Raw genomic sequence first — 15,192 nt, forward strand, 5'->3', positions numbered from 1 at the left:
CCACCAAAGCTGCCGCCTTCTTACACAACTAGCGTAGCACGTTGTGCATTTTAATTTCTGGTCGCCAAAATCTCGAGCTTGTAGGGGCACAGACTTTGTCTCCTACGTCTGTTGCAGTGAGTTATAGCATCTGGCACAGACGAGACCCTCAGTGAGGGACGACTGAATAAATAAGTGAACTGCAGGTTAATGCTTTTTCAGTTGAAAAGCATTATGGAGTGTTAACTGTTGCTGCTGTTTTTCCTCTGTTTTCAGCTCCAATAAATCTCAGCCATATTATGGAAAGGCCTTAGTTTGCACATCATATAGGTAAAGGGAACTAGGCTGAGTTCTCTCTCGTGCACTCAGCTCATTCTGCCCCATGAGGGCAGGCTTGATGGAGAGGTGTTGGAAGTTCAAGTTCGTGATGTTCTGGGACATGAGCATCAGAAGACAAGAGTGCCCCAGGTTTTAAGAACAATGGTTGCAAAGTTTATGAAAGTTTGATGATATTAGAAATTTTAATTCCTGTGCATTCTTCTTTTTTTCTGACTGGGTGAACTTGGGGCAAGCTCCTTGAATTCTGTGACATTCGTACTCTTTGTCTAGAAAATGGATATGGTTGAGGTTTTACGAAGAGTGGGGATCAGGTTTACAAAACATCTCCCAAGAAACACTCAGCTCACAGAAACTTTACTGTCCTTATTTTATGTGGATGTATTTGAATGTCTGGTTGACACATCCTAGCAAATTACTATGTTAATAATTGCCGAGAAAGGCTGTTGCGGGATATGGGCTCACCATACCAAGTAGCCTCTTTCTACACACACACGAGTTAGCAGAAGAGATATTGTAAAACCATTTTTTGATAATTGTCCCTGGGTCATTACTTGATACAAAGCAATTACGCTGGAGTCTCACTATAAAACAGCCCATGGAACTGGGTATAGGAAGGTTTTGGACCCTGGCCAAAGTCATATGAAATGCTGGAAATGCCAAAGAGGCTTGGTGCTAATTCTACTCTAACAAGAATGTCAGACCCGAACTCTTAGTAGGTGGTGATTATTTATTGAATACCTGGTGTGTATCAAGCTCTGTTTTGGGCGCTTTACATGTGTTGTCTGATTTAATTATCTTAATGCCCCGTTGGGGTTGGCTATTTTTAACTCATTTTTGTTCGTTTGTTTGTTTGTTTGTTTTTCTTGCCTGAGAAAACAGAGGATCCGCGAAAACTAATTTTCCTCTGGATTTTAAAGGATAGAATCAGAATTTTTAAATTTAAATTTTTTTTTTAATTTTTACATTTAAATTTAAATTTAAAAGGACAGAATCAGCCTTCTTTTCTACTCCACCCAGTGGTTTGACTTTCTTGGAAACCAGAGAAGGCAGCTCAGCACTGGGGATATTTAAAGACAATGGGACCTGCATACCTACATGCCTGAATCCTGCTTTTCTCTGTTTTTAGGTCAGGATCGCAGTGAAGCCACTTTGATAAAGAGATTTAAAGGTGAAGGGGTCCGGTACAAGGCCAAGCTGATCGGGATTGATGAGGTTTCTGCGGCTCGGGGAGACAAGTTATGTCAAGATTCCATGATGAAACTCAAGGTGCTGTGCAAGCATTTTACTTTTATTATGGGGGAAGGGAGTGATTATGATCATTATGGTAAAACTTTTTACTTATTCATTTATTAGTAAATTACATGGTTCACTAATGAATCACTGCATGTATTCATTGAGAAGAGATTTCAATCGTTACAAAAATGTTTATTGAGCACCTGCTATGTGGAGGTATTTTGCTGGAGCCCAGTTTTGTAACTTCTGAGCATATCACCTTTTACTCAATGTTATCTTCCTTGTGCAATACCTACAAAAAGAAAAGTAAAACTGTCAAATGTTATAGTCCCCCTCAGATTTTATGAATCTTCACCCCTCTGTTATTTTTTAGTACATTTTAAATATTTTACCATATGAGAAATATGGTAAAAGATGCTGTGTTAAGATAAAAGCTAATTTTATTCATTCTTATCATTCCTATTAATGTTTCCAAACACTATGTAAAAGAAAAATATTTTTTAAAGTAATATGTATGATATTGTGGGATATGGAGATATCACAGAGAGGTATCTGGAAGTAAATGCTATGAAGAAGGCCTTTTTATTGAGAAATTGAAGAAAGAAATTGGGAAAAAATTAATATACACAATAAAATTATGTTATTAAATGGCCTTTTAAAACATATGAAAAAGAGCATTGTTTGTTCCCACATTTTTTTAAAAAGATTTTATTTATTTATTTGAAAGAGAGAGGTCACAAGTAGGCAGAGAGGCAGGCAGAGGGTGGGGGGGAGCAGGCTCCCTGCTGAGCAGAGAGCCCAATGTGGGGCTCCATCCCAGGACCCTGAGACCATGGCCTGAGCTGAAGGCAGAGGCTTAACCCACTGAGCCACCCAGGCGTCCCGTTGTTCCCACATTTTGGTCTTCATATAGGCTACATTTCTTTCTTTTAAAAAGCGATTTAAAATATTGAAAAAACAAATGAGTGAGCAGGAAGTCTATACAAAATACCTTATGCATTTAACACATATAATATAAGTATCTTCCCTATTACAGAATTCACAAAATGTTCTTTGTAAAATATTTTGAAAATACAGAAAAATATAAGGAGAAAAATGAAAATCACCCATGATACACAAAGATCGATGTCAACAATTTTATGTATAACCTATGATCTGTCTTTGTATTTTTATGTATATGATATGAATTATAAACACATGTAATATAATTGGAATTAATATTTATATAATCTTCTATCCTTTTATTCTCACCTAATATTATGTTATGAGAATTTTTTTTTCATATCTTCAAATAGTCCCTCAGGATACAACTTGATCAGTATACTTATTTTTTAAGTGTAAGAAAGGAGGAACAAAAGAAAAAAAATATATGTATATATATGCAAGGCTGGCCAAGTGCTTCCAGCTACAAACTGGGACAGTATCTGTAAAACACTCTCTATGTTACCTTTTCTTTCCTATTTGCTTAATAAATCAGAGCTATTATTTTTATTTATGCTATACAAATTGTCTCAGCAGTTTAACATGGATATCAGATGCTAAGTGTCCTTGTAGTATGGCTGTAGCAATCATCATTTTTAAAAAAATCTTAATTTTCTTTTTTTTTTTAGTTTTTAAAAGATTTTATTTATTTATATGAGAGAGAGAGAGAATGAGTGAGCATGGTCTGGAAGGAGAGGGAGAGAGTATCTGAAGCAGATTCTATGCTGAGCGCAAAGCCCAAAGCAGGGCTTGATCTTATGACCACGAGATCGTGACCTGAGTGGAAACCAGGAGTCAGCTGCTTCACTGACTGAGCCACCAAAGCACCCAAAAATATTAATCTTCAAAACAGTGTATCCATTATTTTTCTTAGCTCTTATATAACCAAGCTTTGTTTTAATAGTTATGTATCTATTATAAGGTATACTAGAAAAAGGTTTTAAAGATACCCATATCATGATTTCACAGATTATCACCTTATAAAAAGTTAATGTTTTTCCTTCCTTCTTTCCTTCCTTTCTTTCCTTCTTTCTTTCTTTCTAATTAAGCAATGTTATGAGATTTTAGAGCACTCTACTAATGAGCTCTCTTCTGCTAAGCTCCAGTCTGATTGATAAGTAGATAGCAAAGTCTGAGAGGAGGAATTCTAAAGTCCAGTCTTATGACTGATAAATGCTGGGATGAAGGACGTGACCAGGATACATGCCACAGTGGGCATCCTGGAAAGAGATGGACTGCCACCCTTAGTTTGTGGAGCAGTTGGATAACTGCATCCCTTCCTGTTCCCGCCAGCCCCTGTCCAGCCCCCGAGCAGGACCTGTGATTCATGCGTGAGGTCAGAACAGAGGGCAGCCTCTCTAGCAGTGGGCACGTTGCAGAGAGAACCCAAAACACACTGAGCTCGGAGTCCTCAGCCTCCCTCCATACTCCCATCAGATAGAGCCATGCCTTCTCGCCCAAGGAGACCCCACTCAGGGATAGGGATGAAGGCCAGGATCTTCATTTTTGCTGAAGGTCCCTCCTTACTGAGTATGAGGCCAGGCAAATAGAGATTTGCTCCTGACAAATATTTATTAAAGGACATCAAGAAAAATCTACCAACAGCCTGGTTCTCACCCAGAGCCACAAGTAGGTCTACTGAGGAGCTGATGCTTCTTCTCCCGGCCTCCTGGTAGAGAGCCACTCACCAGGCACATGTCCCAGAGCACCCCGTCGGCCAGCTCCATTCATAGAAGCGCTGCGGTCTGAGGGGCTTGGAGCAGGAGTCTGCCTGTGCTCGCAGAAGCTTCTCCATCTGCCTTCACGGTGACTCAAGCTAGCGGGTCCAGGACTGGTGTGATTGCTGACTTGGAGCATGTGTGTGTGTTACCTGCCGTGAGGTGCCCCATCTGTCACCCCTCAGAACTGTGAGGTCCCCAAAGCCCTGAGAATTTGTCCTGCCATGACACACTCCTACTCCTGTCAGATGCATGGAGCTCGTGGGGCGGTTCTTGGTTCCCAGACAATTGTGTTTCATTATTTGCAAATCGCTGAGAAGAATGTTGACATTTCAGCTCCCAGTGGTTTCTCTCTTTAGGAAACAGAAGCATAAATGATCGATTCTCCATTTGGCCACCTGCACAGGAAAGAAAGAGGCAGAGAAGTACAAAATGCCTGTTAAACCTTGCAAAAGGGTGCACTTGTTCACATTAGGCCATATGAGAAATAAAAAGAAAATCTGCTTTCCTTTGCTAGACTCTTTGAGGCTGGTACCTTTTCCTGTTTAGAGAATTTTCTTCTGGATTGTAAAGATTTAAGAGGGGAAATCATATTCCAAGTATGAGTGGGCTGTTGCCTGTCCTCCAGCAAAACATCATTATCATTGTATTTTAATTTAGAGTCAACATAAGCATCTTCCCATCTATCATCTCTTTTGATCTTGTGAGATAGATATTAGCCTCTCTGTTTTATAAATAAGACATCTGAGGTTCATAGAAGTTAAAGGATTTGCCCCGGAACCTTCATTTAACCTGTGTTAAGCCCAGAATTTCAAACCTCAGTCTCCGGATGTCCAGTGTCTGATAAGACATAGTTTAATGCTTAATTATATTCTTTTTTGTATCTCGGTTTAATTTATCTTGGTTGCCCAATGAGATTTTAAGCCCTTACTGGTAAGTTACTGCCCAGTACCCACACATCATTGACTTACAAAGTAGTCAGCTTTCAGAGTCCTTGGGCAAAACGGTGGTGGTTGAAACTCCAGAAGGGGATGGGCTCTCCCAGAGATGATGCCTGGAGGGCTAATTTCAGAGCTCTAAATATGTCAGCTGGGGTCCTCTAAGAAGCAGAGCCTACCCTGGCTAGGTGAGATGAGGACACTTTAATGAAAGAGCCACTTAGAAAATGTAGGTAAGGGCTGCCTGGGTGGCTCAGTGGGTTAAAGCCTCTGCCTTTGGCTCAGGTCATGATCCCAGGGTCCTGGGATCGAGCCCCACATCTGGCTCTCTGATCTGCAAGGAGCCTGCTTCCCTTCCTCCCTCTCTCTCTGCCTGCTTCTCTGGCTACTTGTGATCTCTGTCTGTCAAATTAAAAAAAAAGAAAGGGTAGGTAAGGTTAAGTAAGGGAACTAGGGATGGTGATGCTCTCAGGAACCTTCAACAGTAGAAAGCAGCCACCATCCTGGGAGGAAATATATTTACTGAAACCCATAGAGAGCAGGATTGAGGAGGAAGCCTACTCCTTCACCAAGCAAAAATATAGGCACTGCCAGAGCTGTAGGACAAGGAAGGAAAGGATGTGTTCAGAATACCCTGAGCTCTCTCCCCACCCACCCTCTGATCTCCCGCCCGTCTTGCCCTGGTAGAACCCAACTGGAATCCAGAGGGCAGGAAGCCCAGAGGACCAGGGATTGAAGTCCACAGGGGCCAGGCTCTGGGCACAAAGCAGAGGAGAGGAGAATATTTAAATTCTTTTTTTTTTTCTTTTTAACTGGGAAAAGTGAAATTTGGGGTTAGTTTTTTTCCAAGCCTTCTATAGCTAATAAATGGGATGGTTGGAATCAGAGACCAGTTTTTTGTTGTTGGTTTTATTTATTTTTTTTAATCATAGAATGTTCTGGAATAGCACTGTAGGTTTTCAGCCATCCATGCCCGAAACCTGTTGTGTTTTGCTACCTGCTTTTCAGGATCCACTGAGATCACAGCCATCCCACTATGTGCATGCACTGTGCTGGGTAGAGTTTCTCAGAGCCCTCTCCTGTGCTTCCCCTTATCTCATCCTCAGGGGACCTGTAACTGGACAGGGCAGCCTGTTAATCCTGCCTGACGCATCTGACCCTTTGTATATCACTTCCTTCCTGGGGATGTTTGTGTCCATCATTTCACAAGCGTCTGGCACATGGCATTGCTTCATAGTATGAATGTTAGTACCCGTAATAATGATAACTGTTATTCACCCAGCTCTCCTGACATGCGACACACTGTGCTAAGTGCTGTATGCGTGTAACTGTTTTCAATATCTGAACACCCTTATGAGGTAGGAAATGTGATTATTTTCATTTAAACTTTCCCTTCACTGTGCAGTCTGGGAGCCGATGGTTCCACCTGGCTGTTTGCAGAACATTTTTGACATATCTATAGTATATTGTATAGTCATTTCTTTCTTTCTTGTTTTTTTAATCTGTGATTTTCCCAAAAAAAGCTCTTAAGCAAGGTTATAATAGAAGGAAGCCCAACATAGGAATCTGAAAGATTGCCGTTTGACTTTTCTCTCCGTCTTATTAGTTCCTTGAGATTTCAGGAGGTCACTTCAGCCCCTGGCCTTATGTTTCCTTATATGTAAACTAAGGGAGATGATTTTTTACTTTCTAGGATTAGGGCATGGGCTACGTTATATGACAGGGAAGAGATTCTGTAGCACATAAGAGTAGGTCCCCAAGAAAATGCTTGACTGTGTTATCCAGATTTCCAGCAGTGACTTAGGTGGCTAACGTGAGGCACAGAGATCCGAAAGGCACCTACCGCCACGTCTTCTGACCACCCCACCCCTACCCCCTGCCCAGTCCAAGCTGTCTCCTGGACCTCTGCTGGTTCTGCATCCCGGCAGTGAATAATCTTGTGGAGAGATGAGACCGGGAGGCATGCCATCTGCTGGCAAACTTGCATGGCCTTAGTGCAATTTTTCAGAGCTTGACTCGGGGTCCTGTCTCACAGGAGAAACATGCTTGATAAAATTAGAGTTTTATTTCCCCAAAGATAGCCCTGCACGGATAGTCCTTCCCTCTTTCATTTGTCATGGAAAGCCATCCCCAGCAGCCCCAAGCCGAAATGCTCCTGGGACGCATGTGTGGGCTCTTTCCATTCTGTCTGTCCCCTTTTGTGTACAGCTTCATTCTGCTGTTAGAGGCGGCAGTGATTCAGGGAGCAGAGGACTGTGAGGACTGTTTCTGGGGCAGAGACGTTGGAGCAGCTCTCCTTGATTGGAGGTGCCGTCCTCTCCCCACCAAGGACTGTGATGTTCTCTCCTAAGAGGAGTTAAACAAGAAGGAAGGACTCCTGGCTCCTTTGACACTGTCCCTCCAGTCCTTCCCTTTACAACGGAGCTACTTCTTGTTCTCTTTCTGCGTTACGTCTGGAGATCAGAAGTTGGAGGTCCAGCTACAGATAGGTAGCCGCATCAGGTGTTTGATTCCAAATCCAGCCGAGAACCCAGCATTTAAGGTGAAGATTTCCAGAGTTCAAAGTCCAGCGGACCCACTCCCTGAGGCAGGGAAAGTCACTTCCCCTTTCCCATGCCAGCTTGAGGCTGCGCTCCATTCTCAATACTGGGCACGTAGGATGGATAAAACAGAGTTCCAGGCACAAATGAGCTTTTGTTCTACTGGGCAAAGGCAGACAGTCACCAGATGAACCAATAAGTATGTTAGATGACAGTAAGGACCCGTGAGGAAAAGGGAACCAGGGAGGTGCAAAGGGGGCGGGGTTCGGAGACTGTGTCCCCCAAAAAATAGCTTTAGAAATAAGAATTACGCCCTAGGGCTGCAAAAACCTATTTGGCCATTCTCCCCTTCCTTAGAATCTCCCCTCAGTGAATTCACGGGAAAGCAACCTGTACGTTGAGGACTCTAGAAACTTCCGGTTAAGCAGAACAGTTACAGAGACAGAGGGCTTAGCTTTGGGGGGGTGAGGGGTGAGTCACTCTCTTCAACTATTGAGAGGACAGGCAGTGCCGGAGGGTTCTCTGGTCACTTAGCAGCAGTCCTGAGAGACCTAAAGAGCAACGCTGGGGAGGGTTACCTGGAGAGGTTTTTGGCTTGCTGGAAAGAAGCCACCACGGGAAGGATTAGGTGCCCCCTGCAGCGGAAGTCTGCAGAGCTGAGTTGTAGGCTTAGCTCTCCGCCAGCCCCCTATGCTGCCTCAGCACAGCGGACCCCCGCCTCACAGACATCACTTTCCTCACTTGTCAGCAGGAAATGTGGAAGACTTTCTCTAGCTCTGACATTCTGTATGTCTGCAAGGATGTAAGTGGCACTCAAGAATGAACGGGTGACTCAGGAGGGAGTGGATTTCCTGCTAGTAGGTCCCCAGACAGGAACCAGAGCACAGAGTTTTAGGGACAGTCATTTTACTAGACTAAGTTTACTAGAAGAAGTTAACTTTTGTGACATCCCTGTAGTGTTGCAGGCACCATACTGGGTACTTGATATAAGTTTTTATTTAATTCTCTCCCACATGCAAGGATAGTGTTTATACTTGAGGAAGTGGCCGTGAGAATTAAGTCATTTGCCCAAGATCACGGAGAGCCAGGAGCATAAAACCAGCCGTCGGGATTGCACAGAGCTTTTCTGGTACCCACAATGAGGATAACCAAACAGCCTCAAAGGGGGTGCCCCGTCCCTGTGCCTTCTGGTCATCCCTGTTCTGAATACCGTTGCTTCTCTGACACTGGGGTCGTGAACATGCTCTTCTTATGCGAGCGCAGATGACTTTTATCTCCCAGAAACATGACGTCATGCTGATTTTCAACTTTTCTACTCCTAGAAGCCCAGAACTATAACCACTGATAATTGGACTTGATCTTGCACTGAGGGCAGTCTGATAGCAATGACGGGGTTAGAAGCTCCAGAACACTTAATGCAGATCTCTTGTCCTCACCCTCTGAGTGACACCCTCATAGGAAGCCCATCTTCCCTGTCACTGGCCACCACAAAAGCTAGTTTAAAAAGCAAGTGTCTTCGCCCTTAACTTACATCATATCAACTGTGGGAGATCTCTGGATAGCACATTCATCCTGCAGGAATGACAGAGTGCCTCTTCCCTCCAGGGTCTGTCCTGGGCACCCAGGATAGAGCAGTGAGCAGAGCGACACCCCTGCCATTTGTGATGTTTGCCTTCTAACTGACTCGGATATGCAGCTTTGGTTTATAAAAAGTTTGGGAAAGTGGGAAGACAGGGGCATTGATCAATGGGATGTATTTGCTAGGTACCTTCCTACTGAAAAGGATAAAGGAAAACAGAAAACTTGTGTGGGTAAAAAACTGCAAACCATAAGCATGTAACTCTGGTGATCGTATTTTTTCCAGACAAAAGGAGACAAGCAGTCTGGCCGTGGTTTTTATTTTCTTTCTACTCTCTAAAATCGATTACAGTAAAAACTGTCTCCAGAAGTAAAGATAAAATCACATTTAGGAACATATTCTGTGACTCCTCTTTATTTAATAGGTTGAAACCATGTACAGTATGAAGGCCAGCAACATATTATTAATAAGAGGATCATATTGTATTTATCTTAAGGTCTTGGATTCTGAGCCGATATCTAGGCATAAAGGAGGCGTTCTGTAAATCTTAGGTAGTCATGTGAATCAGTGTTCAGGTGTCTGTTGATACAGTGTTAGATATAATGTTAGGGTACCAGTTACCCTAAAATATCAATAAGAGGCCAGCACTCCGGGGAGGGAAGCATGGAAGGAGCGAATGTGAGAGAGAGCATTGTGAGTGATTGGTGGTATTGGTGGGTGGTATCTGACTGCCACTGGGACTGGAGGGAATCTTCAAACGTACACTCTCAAGTAAAAACCATGTCCTTCTTTCAACAGGGTGTTGTTGCTGGCGCACGTTCCAAAGGAGAACACAAACAGAAAATCTTTTTAACCATCTCCTTTGGAGGTATCAAAATCTTTGACGAGAAGACAGGGGTAAGTAAAAGAATCACATGGCATTATGAAATTGAATCCATTGACAGATGTGCCCTTAAAAGCCTCTCCTCTCTGGGCAGGAATATCAAACAAGCATAAAAACACATAAAGCGACTGACAAACTTGATCAACTGTGATCGTCCATCAAAGGGAGGCTCTTCCCTGACTTGGCCACAGTGTTTCTAACGGTGTGATTTGTGATGAAAGTGTCACACAGGCCCGGAATCTAACGGGAGACTGATGAGCTTTGAAGCGCGGTGGGTGATGTGACAGCTGAAGTTCAATTTCTTTGTGTGTTGGCAACTTTAATGACATGCATCCTGGAGGGAGACACATGAATGTCTTTTGACTTGGTCAGAGCCTCTAGAGTCTCCTGAGTTTAGCCTGTGCCACCTTGCAATTGCTGTAATTGCAAAGAATGGAGTTTTCAATCTTGGGAAAATCTGTCACCGCATGACCAGGAAATGTCAGGGCTGATGTGTTTGTTGAACCTGCCAAGGAAGTGGTTTGTGTTTTTATCAGCCCCCCAGCAGCAATTAGCTTGCACACTCATCCCTAGGGCTGCCCTGACTTTGGTGGTGTCCTGTTCACTGACGATAAGGGAAAAACAGAAAAATGTTCTACGCTCTGTTTGGTCCAGAGAGCAAGAGTCAGATGGACGTGGTTTTTTTCCTTTTATTCCTTCTGTGTTTTACAGCTTGTAAAATACTTTACATATATCACCTCCCTTGTACTTCCCAAGTTAATTTTCAAATGCTGTAGGCGCCACCAGACTCAACCGGCAAAGTTACTCAACCTTAGTCATTTTGCATTATATTTTCTCCCCTTTATTCTGACTCCTATTGGGATCCCATATGGGTAGGAGGATGATAATTTAACAGTAAAAATGGGTTTTGAAGAGAAGTTATTTTTGAATAATTAGTAATAGGATAGATATTTGTCTGCCCAGATTCATAGCAGCATTATTCACAGTGACCAAAAGGTAGAAACCATCATTGGATGAGTGGATACAGAAAATGTGGTGCCTGCCTCCAATGGAATATGAGTCCACAGAAAAAGGAAGAAAGTTCTGACCCATGCTATTACACGAAGGAAACTTGAAGACATGCAAAGTGAAACAAGCCAGTTATAAAAAGGCAAATTCTGTAGGATTCCACTTCTGGAATTCCAGAATTCCACTTCTGTGACATATCTAGAGACATGAAATTCAGAGAGACAAAAGTGGAACGGTGGTGGTGAGGGCCTGCGGCAGGGATTGGGGGGGCATGTGATGAAGAGTGAGTGTTTAGTGAGTATAGAGTTACCATTTGGGAAGAAGAAAATGGCGCTTGTGATGGATTGGGGGAGGCTCACTGTACAACGCTGTCCATGCACTTTATATCCCTGAACTCTATGCCAAGAAATACTTAGAATGGTAAATTTTTAGTTATGTGAAGTTTACCATTATAAAAAAGCTTGTGGTGATAACTCCCCTTCATGGGGTACCTACTGTGTACTAACATGCATGTCAGTCATGTTACATACATGATTCAGTTTTGCCCTCACAGCAGTCTTATGGGAAAAACAATAGCAACAATTAATTCATCAAGCATGTAATATGTGCCAGGCATTATTGTGAACCCTTTGTAAATACCAATTCTGTTAACCCTCACGACAGCCCTGTGAGGTAGATGGCGGTACCCTCTCAAGTTTATAGCTGGAGATACTGAGGAGAGAAATGTAGTCCTAATTTATTGAAAGTAAGTGGTGGTTGGAGACAGGATTAGAATCCAGGTTAGTCTGCCTCGTGAGTCTTCTCACTCAGCCTTGATGCCTGTTATCTCTCAGGATAAGTGACCTTGCTAAGGTTATCGAGCAAGTAGGAGGCAGAACTGGGATTTTGCCTCCCATTAACCCAAATCATTGTCAGGGCAGTTGAGCTCTCTATGGTCAAGAGAGGTGGGCTTACCTGGGGATGCTTTGGGAGAAGGGAGTTTAGAATGAGGGCACCAGGAATAAAGGAGCTTGAACGCCACAAGAAATAAGAGCCAAAAAAAAAAAAAAAAAAAAAAAAAGAAAGAAAGAAAGAAGGAAGGAAGGAAGGAAGAAGGGAAGGAGGGAGGAAGGAAGGAAGGAAGGAAGAAAGAAAGGAGAGCCTAATGAAAGCCTCCCCTGCCTTAATAAAAGGACCATTTCTGAAACCGGGGAAGTTTTTCCTTCTCTTGGGGAGACTACAATTTGGAGACCTGCGTTCGGTCTTGAACCTCACACTTGAAAAAGGACACAGGCAAATCAAAGAGTGTCCTGATGAGGGGGGCCAAGACCACTGGAGGACTAGAAACTATGTTGAACCCAGACTTCTTAGCACAGGTGTAGCCTCCTGAGCTGCACACAGAAGGCAGAGAGGTGTGGGCTTATAGAAACTGGTAGGATGTCATTGGTTCCCTTAAAGTCTTAATTGGAGGGAGACCAGTAATGTGGATCGAGCCTAACTGAGAGATTTATATGCCCAAATACTATGTCATCATCTCTCTGTTCTATCTGCCGCCATGACAGCTGACATAACCAAAGGAGTAGGAGTGAGGTGGGGTATCAGATACTTTATCTTGTCCAGGGGCCATGTTTTTGGGCACTGCTGTTCCATTATGTAACCCACCGTGAGATAAGCTGTGTCCAGGGGATCATTAAAATCCCCATCATCAAATTATAACTCATGAGGGGAGGTGGTTTATATTAACTGAGATCTAAATCCTCAGTCAAGGGTAGCTAACCTGGCCCCAAAGAAAGATACCACCAAACTCTCTCACACTATTTTTGATTCTTCAGCTGGACACAAAAGAGAACAACAGTAAAATCATTATTTTAGTTCAAAGCATTTGACTTTGGGGCGGGGGGAGAGTCTGATCCCTGGTGGAGAATCAGGGAGAAGGCAGAGTTAGAGGTTTTCTGTTTGGCTTACTTCACTCTAGTTCTGTTTGATTCACATTAGGCCCTGGTAGCATCTGGCTTCTGCAACCTGAGCTTGTTAATATGTCTTGACACAAGTCTAGAGAAAGCTAGTAGAAGGGGTTGAATGTGTAAAAGCCTGAAGCAGAGACAGCAGAAGGCAGGACACCCCCTATTAATAGCATTCATCTCTCCCAAGAGTTGTGTGGTAGCAGAAGGAGCTGACTTGTTCTGCGTGACCCAACAGATAGTACCAAGATCAGGTGATACAAGTTTCTTTGAAGCAGTACGGGTTTATGAGGAGGAGGAATTTTCTACCAGTTAGATGGACCACCTTCTGTGCTAGCGAGTTCCCCATCACTTAGGAGTGTCCAAGCAGCAATCACATGATGGAAAAATTCTGGAAGGGAGTCAAGTAGAGGATGAAGTATTGAGCAAAGTCACATCGAAGTTGAATCCTGAGACTAGATTTAAAAATCTGTTTCTTCCTTAAAGTCATCCCTATTGATGTGATTTATCTTCAGACAGATGGGGGTTTTCAGCCTCCACTGGAATTTATGAGCAGCAACAGTTTACTAAACCTTTGTTGTCGCCCTGCAGGGGACCAGCTGAATTGTGCAGGATAAGAGTTTAAGTGAAGTATTTTGTCCTACATATCAAGGAAATGGAAAGCTGGGTTTTTGTCATTTGGAATGACAAATTTTAGTTGTTTATCATATCTCAAGTACTCTGAAGCTTGACTGTGTTTTTTTTTTTTTCAAACCAAAAAAAGAAACATTTGCAGAACGTGACAATAGCTAGAATTTTAAAATCCAAAGCTGTCAAAAATGTTTTGATCCCAATTAAAGAGACCCTTTGCAGCAATTTACACCTTGTCTGGAATTTCAAAGGGTTCTTGATCCCAATCCTTACATGAGTAAATTCTGTTTTATTATTAGCATATTGCAGGGAATAAATCAATATTGAAAAGCTGTTCATATTTTCAGATAGCTGGATATTGATAAAGTGTCAGAGGGATCAGTGCGAATGCAGGAAATGTCATATACAAACTCATTGTTACTGGTAATAGTAGGAGCTGTAGCAAATCAGGAGTGGATGTGATTTCATATCAATGTCACTAGGGCCTCAAATCAGACAGGAGTGAAGTCATCTTCCTTGTGCAGATAAAGAAACTGAGATTTGGGGAGCATCTCTCTCTAACTTGGCTGTAGACTCAGAACAAACCTTCAAATTCAAATCTATCTTTCCGGGGAAACTCATTGACTTCTCTCTTGATGTACAGTTTTATTCCATAGAATTGCTATAGTTTTTTGCCTTTGAAAAAATCATAAATATTGCAGGACCCTGACAATAAGTCTGTTTCTTTTTTTTTTTTTTTTTTTAATTTTTTAATTTTTTTCAGCATAACAGTATTCATTATTTTTGCACCACACCCAGTGCTCCATGCAATCCGTGCCCTCTACAATACCCACCACCTGGTGTCCCCAACCTCCCACCCCCCACCCCTTCAAAATTCTCAGATCGTTTTTCAGAGTCCATAGTCTCTCATGGTTCAATTTCCCTCAACTCCCTTCTCCTCTCCATCTCCCCTTGTCCTCCATGCTATTTGTTATGCTCCACAAATGAGTGAAACCATATGATAATTGACTCTCTCTGCTTGACTTATTTCACTCAGCATAATCTCTTCCAGTCCCGTCCATGTTGCTACAAAACTTGGGGATTCATCCTTTCTTTCTTTCTTTTTTTTTTTTTTTACAGCGTTATAAACATATATTTTTATCCCCAGGGGTACAGGTCTGCGAATCGCCAGGTTTACACACTTCACAACACTCACCATAGCACATACCCTCCCCGATATCCATAACCCCACCCCCTCTCCCAACCCCCTCCCCCCATCAACCCTCAGTTTGTTTTGTGAGATTAAGAGTCACTTATGGTTTGTCTCCCTCCCAATCCCATCTTGTTTCATTTACTCTTCTCCTACCCCCTCAACCCCCCATGTTGCATCTCCTCTCCCTCATATCAGGGAGATCATATGATAGTTGTCTTTCTCCGATTGACTT

At 42.7% G+C, this 15,192-nt stretch overlaps 1 protein-coding gene across 6 annotated transcripts in view; it reads left to right on the forward strand.

The window, feature by feature from the left end:
- Positions 1–15,192, forward strand: part of DAB1 (DAB adaptor protein 1) — a 407,123-nt gene that overhangs the window by 250,445 nt on the left and 141,486 nt on the right. For all 6 annotated transcript variants that reach the window (XM_047727154.1, XM_047727155.1, XM_047727156.1 and 3 more), the window contains exons 3-4: positions 1,445–1,584; positions 10,106–10,204. In XM_047727154.1, the coding sequence (XP_047583110.1) occupies positions 1,445–1,584; positions 10,106–10,204 (239 nt within the window). The remainder of the gene's footprint in view (positions 1–1,444; positions 1,585–10,105; positions 10,205–15,192) is intronic.

The sequence above is a fragment of the Lutra lutra genome, chromosome 4, assembly GCF_902655055.1.
Source record: "Lutra lutra chromosome 4, mLutLut1.2, whole genome shotgun sequence".
In the NCBI taxonomy this organism is placed as follows: Eukaryota; Metazoa; Chordata; class Mammalia; order Carnivora; family Mustelidae; genus Lutra; species Lutra lutra.